The 15859-nt window shown below is 42.4% G+C and overlaps 1 protein-coding gene across 3 annotated transcripts in view; it reads left to right on the plus strand.

Annotated features, from left to right (window-relative positions):
• The first annotated feature begins 55 nt into the window (after window positions 1-55).
• The window catches only part of Stard7 (StAR-related lipid transfer domain containing 7), a 28568-nt gene continuing 12764 nt past the window's right edge, over window positions 56-15859 (plus strand). Inside the window, exons 1-3 of one of the 3 annotated variants that reach the window (XM_087650955.1) lie at window positions 56-307; window positions 13272-13480; window positions 13715-13764. In XM_087650955.1, the coding sequence (XP_087507081.1) occupies window positions 13285-13480; window positions 13715-13764 (246 nt within the window). In that variant the 5' untranslated portion in view covers window positions 56-307; window positions 13272-13284. 3 annotated transcript variants of the gene reach the window in all.

The raw sequence follows: 15859 nt of genomic DNA on the forward strand, positions 1-15859 counted from the left end.
AGCGCCAAGGGTTCTGGGCTGCGTCCAATCAGAGTGCGGACGGAACAAACAAGTTAGGTTGCGCGCCCTCGGCGCGAGAGGCGGACACAGGCACACGGGACCTCTCCTGCTGCGGCCCGGGACGTCCACCGCTCTGCTTCCCGCGCACGGGACGCGGGAGTCCCGCGAGCTTCCGCCGTACCCACTGACGAGCGGGCCGCCAGGACCAAGAAGGCCTCGTGCAGAGGCGCTCTCCTCAGAATCCACTCTACCTCAGCAGCTTCTGCAGAGAGGCATGAGGGGCGGCTCCTGGCTTCTGGAGCGTGAGGTGGGCTCGGGGTCAACCAGTTAAGGGGACAACGCGGACGGCCCGGCCCGGCCCGCCTCCCCCTAGCACTTTCTACTCCTTGGCCTAGCGGCAGGCGCGGGAATCCAAAGGCCGATATGTTCCCGAGGAGGCCGCCGGCCACCCTGGCCGCCTGGCTGGCGGGCGCGCGGGGCGGGGGCCTTCTGGCCGCGCTGGCCAATCAGTGCCGCTTCGTGACGGGCCTGCGCGTGCGGCGAGCGCAGCAGATCGCGCAGCTCTACGGCCGCCTGTATTCCGAGAGCTCGCGCTGCGCCCTACTCGGACGCTTCTGGCGCCGGCTGCGCGGCCGCCCCGGTCATGCCTCTGCCTTGATGGCGGCGCTCTCCGGTGTTTTCGTATGGGACGAGGAGAGGATCCAGGAGGAGGAGTTGCAGAGGTGAGCCTCTTGGCTGCAGTGGCGTCCCTGTTCGGTGGAGAGGGGTGGGCCTGGGCGAGTGGTTGGTGGGCACCTTGGGGCCTGACCTGTTGTCAGTGCCCCGTTTGCCCAGTGGTCTTTTGAGTGACGCTGCAATAGATTGAACCCATTTTAGCAACCCACGTTATTGCCCCCTTGCCTGTTAAATCCATTTGTCAGGTTAAAAATAAGATTCACAAGAGATACGATTTCGAATGGGTAGTATCACACTAAAGAAAATATTCTAAAAACAAATTAGATGTTTGAGGTATACAGGCTATCATTTTTCGGGTAATCCGTATACCCAGAAAAGTGCAAATTCAAAACAGGGTTTAAAATAAGCCCAAGGGTGTGTGTGTGATGTAGCATGCCATTTATAAAATGACTGCGATCCAGATGGGACTCAGGCTTTGCGCGGACAACCCACTGTCATTGTGACTTGTATCTTGGCACATTCAAGAAGCTGGGAGGGATTTTGTCTGTTTACACAAAACAGTGGCCCGAACATTCTAACTTGTAAGAATTTTTTACAGGTTAGATTTTTTGCTGCTTTAGAACTCTTAGAATACTGTACCATTGGGCTTTATCTGTGGAAAAACCCATTGGCATTGTTATTTTTGTTAACCTATAGTTCTGAGATTTTATAAATTTTAAATAATCTTAGAAGGAAAATGCTTTTACAACTTTTCTATATTCCTTTTAAACAGTATCAAATTGTGCTCCTTACCCTTCCAGCTCATACACCTCATTCTAAACCGTGATTTCAGGAACCAAGGCAAGTTTCTTCTAGATATTTCTTTTTTTTTTTTCTTTTTTTTTCTTTTTTTTTCGGAGCTGGGGACCGGACCCAGGGCCTTGCGCTTGCTAGGCAAGCGCTCTACCACTGAGCTAAATCCCCAACCCCTAGATATTTCTTAAACAGGGAGAGAACCTAGAACCTGTTTTACATTTCTTGGTTTTGATCTTATGTTAAAAATGAGAGCAGAGCTGACCATAGAAGTTCAAGGCCAACCTGGTCTACAGAGTTTCAGAACTACACAGAGAAGCCCTGTTTTGAAAAACAAACAAATAAAAACTGAGAATAATGTTTATATTGTGACCTATTTGCTACGTAATATCCATATGCTAAGCTGCAAATTGTGCAAGAACTGGGACTACCTTCCTAGCAAGAAAGATGGCTTTTAACACTGTTAAGGGTGTTCAGGTAGTATGGCTGCCAGCCAAAGAGGACTTTTTAAAATGCAGTTTCAAGTCATAATCACAGGCAGTTCTGTTTATGCAAACGTTAAAGCATGGAAGCTGTTTTGGTAGTTCTTAGTGTTCTCTTCTGTTCAGTCTTTTGTGTTCCCTCTCCTCTCAGGTTTTTGAGGTAGGAACTGTCCATTATTTGCCCAGGTTAACCTTGAACTTGTAGTTCTCCTGCCTTGGGCTCCCCAGTGCAGGGATTTTTGTATACCACTACACTTTCTTGTTGGAAAGAAAACTTGGATGCAGTCGACCTGGAGCTGCAGCGTGTGCTTTTCTTACGTGCTTTTACGTCTATTTAGTGAGAAGATTGTAGTTTTGCTTTCTAGCCTTTTGGTGCTTAATAACATTTACATGCTGGGTGTGGTGGCCCTTGTCTTTAACCAAACACTCAGGAGGCAGAGGCAGGAGGATCGCTGAGTTTGAGGCTGACCTGGTCTACATAGTGAGGTTTAGGAAAGCCAGGACTACATAGAGAGACTGTATGTCTCAAAAAGAAAAGAATATATGAATGTACATCTTATCAAGTGTAATCCAAGTAATCTTATTTAACCTTACAAAATAATTTTAAAGATTTATTTATTTATTATATACACTGTAGCTGTTTTCAGACACAACAGAAGAAGGCATCGGATCCCATTACAAATGGTTGTGAGCCACCATGTGGTTGCTGGGATTTGAACTCAGGACCTCTGGAAGAGCAGTCAGTGCCTTAACCACTGAGCCATCTCTCCAACCCACAAAAAAATTTTCAATCATTGGTCCATAAGCTATAGAAATAATTTAGTTAGTCCCCACCCCCACCCCCAGCCTCCAACCCCCACAGACAGTCAGGTTCTTACTCTATAGCCTAGGCTGGCTGGAAAGTCACCATATAACCTACACTATCCTCAAACTAGGAACACTCCTCTTGAGTGCTGGGATTATAGGCATGAGCTACCATGCCGAAGTGAAGTTAGATCTTTCTCAGTTTATATTTTTATTACATCTATTTATTTATTCCTGTGGGGAGTGTTGCTTTTGAACACTACACCCTTTGTGTGGAGGTCAAAAAACAATTTGTAGTTGTTTCTTCTGGCATGTGGGAACCTGGGATCAAACTCAGGTCCTCAGGCTTAGGGGCAAGTGTGTGGTGGTTCTCTCCCCCTCCCCTCAACATCTGTCTGGTACTAAAATCAAATCTCTGAATACTTGTCTGGTATTTTTATCCAGTTGGCTTCTTAAGCAAAATAATTTTGCTGACTATTACCTATTACTAGTGCCAGCTGGTGTTCTGTGAGACTGGTGAAAATCCCATGGAAAAATACAGCTCTCTCTCTCTCTTTCTCTTTCTCTCTTTCTCTCTCTTTCTCTCTCTCTCTCTCTTTCTCTCTCTCTCTCTCTCTCTCTCTCTCTCTCTTTCTGTGTTTGTGTGTGTGTGTGTGTGTGTGTGTGTGTGTGTGTGTGTGTGTGTAAGTTACAGAAACAAAAAAGAGGAAGGATGTTAGGAAATAGGAAAATATAGGGGGAAATGTTCCATTGACCTCATTTTTTTAAAAGTTAGGTTTACTGCTATGAAAGTTTGAGTAATTCTATTTAATGAGAAACTAGTTCTAGTAAATTTTCACAAGGAAAATTGGTCTTTTCCCTTTTTATTTTATTTTTTTGTGGGGGGGCATTTAGAATACATCAAACTTTTCAGTGTGTTGCCAACTAGTGAAAAATCTGCCTGACTTAAAGGAACTTAATGGCCACAATCACTTTGGTGTCTCTTACAGATAAAGCCTTAGGTTATCAAAACAACATAAGAGGGACTTGAGGTTTGTTGGATTTGTCTTTGTCATTTTACCATTAACTAGCTGCCCCACAGATGCTAGGAACTGGCTTATTTCAAGATATGTCTCAAATCAGTAGTAGTTAAAAAACCTCTAATCCTGTTTTTGTTTGGTTGGTTTTTGTTTTTGTTTTTTAATTTAGTTGTATTCTGAGACAGATTCTCACTGTGTAACTCTGGCTGTCCTGGAATTCACTATGTAGACCAGTGTAGTCTTGAAATCAGAGAGAGCCACCTGCCTCTGACTCCTAAGTCCTGGAATTAAAGGCACACTCCACTGTGCCCAGCCACAATTCCCTAATTTGGACAGTAGTGTGGAATTTGAGGAGATTTGGTTAGGTAAAGCAGTTGTTTGCACCACTTGCTGGGGGTGGCCTGGATCACATTCTGTGGTAAGTACAGAACCCTGACTGAGTCCCATGTTGGCATGCTTACTCTATTTTCATTGTGTGTCTTCAGTTTCTTCAGTACATGCCTCTTTCAAATACTGTTTTAGAGAAAGGAAAGCAGAGACTGTCTCTCCTTCATACTTGTACTAATCTAATCAGCTGATTTTGTTACTATTTCAGGAATAATCTCTTTTGCCCTTTTCTCTCTTATTAAGTCTTCTTAGGTGGGAAGATTTAGACACTTATCCTGTCTCAACAAGATTAGACACTGTAGGAGAGAGGTATTTCCTTTCTCCACATGCTGTTTATGATATTGTTTATGCTCTTGTGTGCTTTGTCAGTCTTATTAGCATTTAGAAGTTGAAATTCTTCAGGGAAAGTAATGGCCAAGTCCTCCTCCATCATTTATATTGTGCTTTTCCAATAATAGATGTGTATTGGGTACACTGTACTGGCTTTGAACTTATTATATGGGTAAACCTTGAACATCGTATTCTCCTGTTTGTATGCCCAGAGTATTTGCATGCTAGACAAGCACTCTTATTAAATGAACTGCATCCCCAGCCTGAGCCCTTGGTGCTAGTAAGACATTTAACTAGGGGAAACAGATTTCTGCTTCTTGTCATATTCAGGAATGGTGCTTGTTATTTAAGAATGCATTACTAATGCCCGGCTGTGATGGCACATGCCTTTAATACCAGCACTTGGGAAGCAGCTCTCAGGCAGATTTCTTGAGTTCTGAGGCCAGCCTGGTCTATAGAGTGAGTTACAGGACAGAAAAACCCTTTTTCAAAAAGAAAGAAGGAAGGAAATAAATAAATAAATTGAATGCTTTACTAAAGATAGATGCCAGCCTGGCAGCCTGGTCAACATTGCAGATTCCATGACAGCCAAGCCAAGGTTCTGTAGAGAGACCCTGTCTCAAAGGGTGTGTGTGGAGTGTGTGTGTGTGTGTGTGTGTGTGTGTATGCTTTAATTAGTTCTGTGCAGGGCCCTTGCTTGTTGCCAAGTCATGCCTGGAATTGTACTCTGGGCAATTGGTGCTATGATTGTGCTTTTGTTGTCTTCTGCAAGATCTGATTGCTTACCATTAATAAGATACTGCCCATAGTTCTTTTCTTAGGCCATTACAGGGCTAGTGTTGAATTATGTTTTGTAGTTTCCAATTTAAAACTTTCAAAAATGATAAAACATTTATTTGTTTTTTTCAGACAGGGTACAAGGTTTGTCTGTGTACCTCTCTGGCTACACATGTAGACCAAGCTGGCCTCTGAATCAGAGATCTGCCTCCTGAGTGCTGGGAATAAAGCAAACACCACCGCCAAGCTTGATGAAACTATTTATATCAGAACGTTTGTACTGGTCAAGTTTCTTGGCAACAAATACTGACATGATCTTTGTTCACTCAAACCAAAGGAATTAACTAGATTAGTCCTTATTAGCTGATTGTTCAGGGTATTGAGAAGAAGGCTAGTGTACAGACTGGCCAAGAGAGCAGTCAAGGCTTGCTCCCTCCCTGGTGAGTAATCTAAACCTCCTGGGCCCTCCTAGGAGTTCTGAGCTTAACTAAATTAGCTGCGCTTAAGGAGAGGTAGAGTGTGAGCTTGCACCCACCAATTTGGATTCTCCACAAATGGGGAGGAATTTCAGGTAGTCAGAATGACAAATATCTCCCAATATAAATATTTATGCCTAAATCTAAAATTTAAAATCTAGTAACTTTGAATTCTAGAAGTAATAGGAACCTTCAAGAAAAGATGTCTTGCTGGATGGTGGTGGCAACATACCTTTATTTCCAGCACTAGGGAAGCAGAAGCAGGAATATTGCTGGGTTCAAGGCCAGCCTGGACTATATAGTTACAGGACAGCCAGAGCTACACAGAGAAACCCTGTCTCAAAAAACAGAGAGGGAGAATGAGAGGTGTCTTCCCTTTTCAGGTGAGTGTAAAATGAATCTCAGATCACACAATTAGTGTGTACCAGACCCAGGACTACAACAAACCTCACTAGGACTGCTAAACTGCTTGAAAATTTAGTCTTAGGATGCCAATAATCTGCTCCCCCGCCTTTTTTTTTTTTTTTTTTTTTTTTGAGAAAGCAGTATTTTATGTAGCTCTGGTTGGCTTGGTCTAAAATGACCTTGATCATTATAATCCTCTTGCTTCAGTTTTCTTAATGTTAAGATTACTGGCACGTGCCATTGCTCCTGGTGTGTTTTTGGCTTTCTAGTCTAGTATATTAATATGTTTTAGTATAATAATTTGAATTACTGATGTCTGCTTCTATATTTTTATCTATTCAGTTTATTCATTAAACATTTGTTGACTATTACTACTTACCATAGAGATACTAGGGGTTGGAGCTGTAGTTAAAAGACAGTCATAGTTTAGCAAGGGAGCAGATGTAAAGATACATTATTAAAGCATACTGTGATGTATCTCTGTAGAGAATAAAAGAAATTTTATCATTGACTTTGTAGACGTTACTCTTACTTTAGTATGTCAGTAACTGGTTTTCCTTGGTCTTTTGTTAGACAACACTGGGGATTAAACCCAGGACTTATAAATACTACACTAATATTATTACTAGGCTACACCCTCAGACTCTGGATTCTTTTTTTTTAAAGACAGGATTTCACTGTGTAACTCAAGCTGGCCTCAAAGTCTCCATCCTTCTCATTGCCCCCCTAAACACTGTAAGGCAGGTCAGGCGTGTGTGTATGTGTGGCCACACCCAGGACTGGCCTCACTTTTGAATTATACCCTTTTATGTATGTGTAGCCTACTCAACCAGCAGGTTTTCTTTTCTGTTTACTAGTTAAAGTTATTTATAAAATACAAGCCATGTTTTGTTTTGTGTATTTTCTTTGACAATTTCATACATGTATACATTGTATCTGATTATATCTATCTATTCTTTACTGTCCTATTCTGTCTAGAACCTCAATAGAATACCACTTGTACCTTCATGTTCTCTTTTCCTTCATAATCCAGTCCAGCTAGTGCTGCTTTAATGTACATGGTGGTGACATCCTGACAACTCCAGAAAACAATGACTCTCCTTTCTCCAGCAAGCATAAACTGCCAGTAACTCCTCAGTTAGGGGTGGGGCTTCATGAGCTCCTATGCTGTCCATGCTGGAATGTTGCCTAGCTTGATCTTGTGCAGGTTACCACAGCTCTTTTGAGTTCATGAGTACAGTAGCCACATCGTGTTGAAAACAGCATTTCTCTCTTTTTTTTAATTGGATTTTTAAATTTTATTTACATTTCAAATGTCACTCCCTTTCCCAGTTTCCCATCCATAACCCTCTATCTTAGCCCCCTTCCCCTTTCTTCTATGAGGGTGTTCCCCACCCACCCATCCACCCACCTCTTCCCACTTCCCCACCCTGACATTCCCCTACACTGGGAGGTCCAGCCTTATGGGGTTGCAAAACGGCATTTCTTAACTCCCCTGAGCCTTGTGTTAGAAATAAGTCGAGGATGGCAAAGAAAGAGAGCACCACTTTAACAGAAGTGTCTCAGCAAGGCAAAAGTTTACTCTTCTAGACGGTGCACTGCTCCTCAAGCATACGAGCAGGCAGTCTGGACAGGAAGTATGCTTGATTTTTGTAGTTTTAACACAATAAGCAACTGTATCTCTTCCCCATTCACTGGGGTCTTTCAAGATGTGTGTCCGTGTGCTTGTGCATGTCTGGATGGGGAAGGGTTTACTGCTCCAAGGAGGAAGGAGTCACTGCTCTGAGAGAAATGGGTTTACTACTAGGTTCTTGCAATGCAGCAGCCGCCCTTGTGTACTGGGTGGAGAAGCATCAAAATCTTTGCATATAGGTGAGGAAGATGAGGGAAGACTAGTGATAGAGGTGTCTTGTTGAAGGCTGAGCACTCATTGTTCCTCTCAGCACTTTGAGTCTCTATATTAAATGTCACCCACCATGTCTCTGTCCATGACAGAGAGAACACTACTCTGTGGGTATAAACATAAATATTGACCATTTAGCAAAGCAGTAGTAGATGATTTCCCCTAGGGCCTCTGACCTCCCCAGCTTGGGGCCACTGACTAGTTTTACAGTACCACGTTAAGAAAAACATAATGCATTTCAGATTTAAAAGATTTAAAGAATAAGCGATATTAAATATAATGTAACTTGTGCTTTTCTATGTCTGTCCTAGTTCCTGAATGCTGTCACGGAGGCTTATTTATACATTAATGCCTAGGCCTTAAGCTAGTCTTGTTCCCAACTAGCTTGTAACTCAGTTATCCCATTTATGCTAATCTAAGTTCTGCCACGTGGCTGGTTATCTCTCCTCAGTTTCATATATCCAATCTTCCACCCCTGGCCCCTGACTCTTTCTTTCTCTGCTGGATGTCCCACCGTCTATTCTACCTTTTGCTATAGGCCATTGACTTTTTATTTTAACCAATCAGAAGGTGCCTTAGGCAGGCAAGGAAGGACAGAGACATATTTTCACAACTGTGCCTATAAACATTATCCCTACAGTGTAATATTATATTTAAGGAATAAGAGCAGACATGGATGCCCTTGGAATGCTGCAGTGGGAGGGTCAAGAGTCTGAAGTCAGCTGAATGAGGGAGGCCCTGTCTATCAACAACCAACCCTCCTTCCCCAAAGAAAAACTACAATAGAAATTTCCTCTGTGCTTTTTTTGTGAAAACTTCTTACCTCCATAGATATGTCTGTAATCCCAGTTTATTACCAATCTATGTTTATACCTGTGAATTGATCACCAAGTGATATATAACCACACTATGTAGTATCACATTTTAGGAATTTTATAACCCTTGAGGCAGAAGTACCAACAGACTAAATCTAGCAGCATACAAAAGAGATTCTATGCCATGAACAAAATTAATTTAATGTGCCACATTAACTGAATAAAATACAGAGTTTGGATGTAGCTCAGTTGGTAGAGGGAACATGCAAACAGCCATCACCATATAACCAGGTATGATATAGCACAGTTCTTTCTGTAGTCCCAATATTCTGGAAGTGGAGATATTATGATATGTTTATTGTTGTTTTGTTTTCAAGACAGGGTTTCTCTGTGTAGCCCTGACTGTCCAGGAACTCACTCTATAGACCAGGCTGGCATTGAACTCAAGAGATCCAGCTGTCTCTGCTTCTGCCTTCCAAGTGCTGGGAGATGGCTCCACTGGGGGATTCATCCCATATACTGTCACCAAACCAGTCAGTATTGTGGATGCCAAGAAGTGCATGCTGACAGGAGCCTGATATAGCTGTCTCCTGAGAGGCTCTGCTAGAGCCTGACAGATATAGCGGCAGGTGCTTGTAGACAACCATTGAACTGAGAATGGGGTCCCCAATGGAGGAGTTAGAGAAAGGACTGAAGGAGCTGAAGGGGTTTTTCAACCCCATAGGAAGAATAACAATATCAACCAGCCAGACACCACCCCCGCCCCCCGCCCCCCCGCCCCCCCCCCCCCCCCCGAGCTCCCAGAAGCTAAACCACCAACCAAAGAGTACACATGGAGGGACCCATGGCTCCAGCCACATATGTAGCAGAGGATAGCCTTATTGGGCATCAATGAGAGGAGAGGCCCTTGGCCCTATGAAGGCTCAATGCCCCCGTATAGGGGAAAGCCACAAGCCACGGCAGGGAGATGGGAGGGAGGGAGGGAGTGGGTGGAAGAACACTCATAGAATCAGGGGGGTGGGGGAGAAGGGATGGGGGACTCCAGAGGGGAAATTGAGAAAGGGGATAACATTTGAAATGTAAGTAAATAACCAATAAAAAAAAGTCCAAAAAAAAAAAAAAAAAAAAAGATGTTCACTACCACCCAGCTGGAAGATAAATTTAAGTTCACCTCAGATGCACATTATGGTTAGGCTGAGCTGTATGATACTATCTTAAAGAAAAAAGAAGGGTGTGGAGAGATGGCTCAATGGTTAAGAGAACATGCCTCTCTTTACAGAGGGGTCCAGTATTCAGTTTTCAGCATCCACTTTGGACACCTCACAATCCTTGAAACTTGCTCTAGATCTTGGCCTTTGTGAAAACGGCACAGATATAACACTAACACACACACACACACACATACACACACACACACACACACACACACCCCACTCTGAGACAAGGTCTCCACTGTGTAGTGGCCTTAAACTCAGAGGTCTGCCTGTCTCTCTCAAGTACTAGTAGCATATTTGGCTAATTCTAACCCCATTTCATAATTTAAAAAAATCATAGGGACTGGAGAGATGACTTGGTGGTTAATACCACTGCCGATCTTCCAGAAGATGTAGGTTCAAGTCCCAGCACTCACATGATGGCTAACAACCATCATTCCAGGGAATCCATTGCCACCTTCTAGCCTCTGAGGGTGCCAGGCACTCAAGTGGTACACAGATAAAAATATGAACAAAAGTAACCACATATATTACCTTTAAAAAAAATCACACTTAACAGATTGGGAATTGAAGGGAAATTCCTCAGATTTATAAAGGGTATCTAAAAATAGCTTACAACATGCTGAGAGAATGAAACTTCCTCTAAGGTGAGCAACAAACAAGCCACTGCTCTCACTCCCTCCTTTGAACAATCTACTATAGTTTATAGCAGAGAAGTAGGGAAAAGAGAGATGAAAGGCACCCAGACCAGACAGGAAGAAGTTAAGCTGCAGCAAATACTGTATTGACGTTTAAATATTTAGGAATTTCTGAAAAATCATTAAACTTTGAAAACTATTAGCACTGATAAGATTGCAGGTTAAACAAATCAAACAATGAGTAATCTGAAAATGAACAGAATTTCAGTTGCAACATCAAAAAGGATAAAATTCTTAATAAATTTAAGGAATGAAGCACAAGACTTTTTAGAACTCTGAAACCTATAAAACATTGAGGCTGGGCATGGTGGTGTACACACCTTTAATCCTAGCACTCGGGAAGCAAAGGCAGAAAGATCTGAGTTCAGGGCTAGCCTGGTTTACAGAGTTTCAGATTAGCCAGTGAGCACCTTGTCTCAAAAAAAAAAAAGAAACATTGTTGAGTTTAAAAAGGTAAATGTGGATGGAGATTCTGGCCTCTAACAGCATGGACTTGATCCCTTGGTCCCCAGACACAACATTTTTAAAAAGCTCGATGTGTCCATATCTGTAGACCCAAAATTCCTACTGGCAACTGGGAGGCAGAGTTAGGAAATTTGGCTGAAAGCTCAGGAGTCAGCCCAGGACTACCTCAGGAATAGGGTGGAAGGAGAAAACAGATTCCTAAAAGTTGTATACACACACGCACACACGCACACACGCGCACACGCGCACACACACACACCTATAAGATCAATTTAAAGAGACAGATGCAGAGGTATACCTGTAATCCTTGGGAAGTTAAGGCAAAGGGATTACTTGACCCAGGAGTTCAAGGCCAGCAGGCAGCGTAGTGACTCTTAAAAACAAGAAAGCTGGGTGGTGGTGGCACATGATTTTAATCCCAGCAGGGAGACAGGCAGATCTCTGAGTTCAGCCTGGTCTACAGAGCAAGTTCCAAGACAGTCAGGGAGGGCTGCACAGAGGAATCCTGTCTCAGAAAACAAAACAAACAAATGAAAAGTAGCTTGAGAGTTCCTCAAAAAAGTAAATGTAGGGGCTGGGAATGTAACTCAGCTGGTAAGAGTGCTTGCCTAGTGTGTATGAAGCCTTAGCATCTATCTCTAGTACCCTTGGTAGAGGAGTAAGCATAAAGCTACCATTGTTACCATGAACTAGCAGATTCATTCTTAGGAGTCTACCCAAGGACGTGAAAGCACATCTACATAGAAACTGTTATTATTCATGGTAGCCCCAAAGTGGAAACAACACAAATGCCTGTTATCTGCTAAACAAAAGGTTATATGATGGAAAGTTGTTCAGCTATGAAAAGGAATAAAATCTAACATGGATGAAACTTGGAAATGTGCCAGGTGAGGGGAGCCTAATGAAGGGGACATATGTATAATTCCATTTTTGTTTGTGTGTTTGTTTGCTTGGTTTGCTTTTTTGAGACAAGGTTTCATTATGTATTTCTGGCTGTCCTCAAACTCCCAATGTAGACCAGGCTGGCCTTATAAAGAGCTATCTGCCTCTATCTCCCTTGCCACCATACCCAGCCATGATTCCATTTATTTGAGATGTTGGAAATAAAGACAGACTTGTGGCTGGCAGGAATGGGGAGTGAGGGAACTGCCTGAAAGTATATACCCAACTTTTGAATTATACTGCAAAGGGTACATCTTAGGCTATGTAGATTATTTCAATTTGAAAACAGGAAAGAAAAATAATACAGGAAGAAGACAGTCTACTAAAAAGGGGAGCAGAAAGTCTTACCTAGTGGAGTGTGCTATAATCCCAGTGCTCGGGCGGCTGAGGCAAGAAGATGAAGGTGTAGTGCAAGGTCAGCTGGCCTACATGGTGAGATCCTGTGTCACAGAGGGATGTGAGCATCTAAGGACATCATCACAAACCTTGGTGGTTAATATTTGAAGAATACTCGGGGTTGGGGATTTAGCTCAGTGGTAGCTAGCAAGCGCAAGGCCTTGGGTTCGGTCCCCAGCTCCGGAAAAAAGAAAAGAAAAAAAAAAAGAAGAAGAAGAATGCTCAGCTTCTCGGTCTTCCTTGATACCTGTTATCTGTCTCACTTTGCTCTTTGCTGCCCACAGCATGAATTCTAGTTTCTGACCTGCTTTAAGACCACTCACTCCTGGATTTGAAATTCAGTGACAGGATAAAGGATCCTACTCATGTATACTATTATGTGCATGAAAAATAAAAATACCCAAATAAATATTATTTTTAAAATTTTTTTAAAGTTACTTGAGGCTATGTGCCAGGTCTTGAACACTTTTGTATAAGTGTTTTTCACAACTTACTTGAGGAAAGAACTTATTTTCTGTATTTTATAGATTTAGAAATGGTAACTAGTTAATTCTAATTACAAGTGCTAGTATTCATGCTTAATTCAGTTTTTATTCACTGATGCAGCATGCTATTTCCGACCACACTTGTCTTTTTCCAGGTCTTTGGATACTTCATTTTATGGACACCATGCTTATTTCTGTCTTTTCAGGTCCATTAATGAAATGAAACGGTTGGAGGAAGTGTCAAATATATTTCAGAGTTCTGGAGTTGAGAGTCACCCTCCCGAAACAAAGTGCCCAGCAGAAGGGAATGAAAAGTCGAAAGACAAAGAAGAACCATGGGAAATGGTGATGGATAAGAAACACTTCAAGCTGTGGCGGCGTCCAATTACAGGCACCCACCTTTACCAGTACCGAGGTGAGCCAAACCCTGCTGCCTTTCACATGTGTCATGGTGCCCAGGCACACAGTGCTTTGCTCCTTTTGCTTCCTAAACCATTCTGTCCTGGCCCTACTGAAGAAGATTTGCCAAATTCTTGTTTGTTTTCCTCTCCCAGATGACAAGCTTTTCATATTCTTCTGCCTTGATACATGTCGTCTCTGCCTTGCTTTGCTGCTTCCTAGCTCTCCCCCACCCCTCTTGTCGTTCTAGTTTTTGGAACATACACAGATGTGACGCCCCGACAGTTCTTCAATGTTCAGGTGAGTTCATTTTCTCTCCAGATTTGGAGTTTTTTGACTCCAGGAATGCCTGTAATCTCAGTACTTGGAAGGTGAGGCAGGTGACTTGCTGCAAGTTAGAGGCAAGCCCGGATTGCATAACAAATACAGGGCTAGTCAGAAATACATAGCAAGTTAAAACAAATGAGTTAAGAACAATAAAAGAGTTGGATGTGATGTCACATACCTTTAATTCTAGCACTCAGGAAGCAGAGGCAGGTGGATGGATCTATGAATTTGAGGCCTGCCTAAGCTACACAGCTACATCAGAGCTGCATAGAGAGATTCTGTCTCAAAAACAATACAAGTGAGAGGGGAAGGTGAGATATCCCAAAATGCTACATAGAACTTCCTTTCCTGCGGAGCCATGCGGAGCGAGAACTCATGGGTACCACTTCCACTGCTTTTATATTTTTATGGCAACAGTCTCAAAATATAAAACTAAGTATACAAAGTATTAGGCTTTATGGCATTTTCAGACATAATTTGTTTTGCTAGTCTTCTTCCCCATTTCCTTCTCCCCTCTACCCCTACCTCCTTGAATATTTCTACCCTCAATCATCCCGTGCAACTTTCCTGTCATGTGTGCTCTGTTATCCTCTCCTTTCATCACCACCTTTTCTATTTTCCTGGACTCCTCTCTGGTTTCATGACTTAAGTCTACACTCACACCCTTATATGTAAGATCTGCATATGAAAATGTGGCATTGTCTTCTGAGTCTGTTACCTTGCTTAATATAATTTCCAGATTTATCATCTTCCTGAATGTTTTATAATCTCATTGTTTTTAGTTGAATAAAATTCCATTGTATACAAGTACCACATGTTTACTATTCATTCATTTGGTTTAATTTCCTTTCTTTTATGAATGGTGCCACAGTATCATCTATAATAAGATACAGAGTGTATAGGTATGCCCAGCAGTATGACTAGGTCATATGGTAGTTCTGTTTTTAATTTTTCTGATAAACCTCCATACTGGTTTTCCTAATCTACTAACACCGGTGTATAATTCCACTAGTAATGTGTAAGTGTTCCTCTTTTCCTCTGCCGTCAATTTTTGTGATTTTTGCCAAGCTTTCAATAACTAGTTTGTTGATTTATAATACCCACTAAAGCCAAGCCTGTTGGAATGGGTCTGTGTAGCGGTGAGTTTAACTATACCGCTTTGGGTCCCAGTGGGTTGTGTGCTTTTAGCCAGGAGCTATCTGGATTCTCGAATGGAAGACACTCCCCCCCCCCCCCCCCCCCCCGCCCCTCTAATGTACACACACATATACACCAGTTAATTTTAAAATGCCTTGGCTACCTCAAAGGCTGGGCACTCCTAAACCTTCCCCTACTACCCCAAACCCAATTGGGGAAGTAGCCAGTGGCCACCAAATTCTCACATGACTGGCCTTCTCTCCTGCAGCTCCTACATCCCATCCTTCCCCAAGTCATGCCAATTCTCTGTCTCTTTTTTCCCAGTTCCTAGCCCACACAAATCTAAAGGTCCCACCCTGTCTCCCTTTACCCATTGGCCATTGGCATCTTTATTGATGATCAAAACCAATTGGAGATAAAGACCTTCAGTGTTTGGACACACAGATTCCAGATTAAATCAAAGCATTAGAACTAATTCCCAACAGGCCTATAATCCCAGCTATTTGGGAGACTGAAGCCTTCCTGGTACATGGTGCATTCAAGACCAACTTGGTCAACTCAGTGAGACTGTCTGAAGTAAAAACAAGACTGGGAAATAGAACATTACATAGTTTGTGCAGGATGTCCTGGGTTGAATCTGCAGAACTGCAACAACAGTATATTACTTTGTCCTAGGCACTAGATTTTGTCAGTGCTGTTTGGCTTTGATGCATACAATGTCTGTATTTGAAGTTCCTTAGTTCCTTGATATGAAAGAAAATGAGAAATGCTTGTTGAATTTCTGTACATCAGATGTCTGCTCATACTTTGAAACTTTTTTCTGTTTAATTTAGAATTATCATATCTTTACATGTTATCTGTTGTATTTTCTCCAGAAATTTTCTTTTCTTCTTTTTAAGTTTTATTATTGTGTGTGGGGCTGTGGGTACAT

Source organism: Rattus norvegicus, chromosome 3 (genome assembly GCF_021556685.1).
Source record: "Rattus norvegicus strain SHRSP/BbbUtx chromosome 3, alternate assembly SHRSP_T2T, whole genome shotgun sequence".
NCBI classification, from domain to species: domain Eukaryota; kingdom Metazoa; phylum Chordata; class Mammalia; order Rodentia; family Muridae; genus Rattus; species Rattus norvegicus.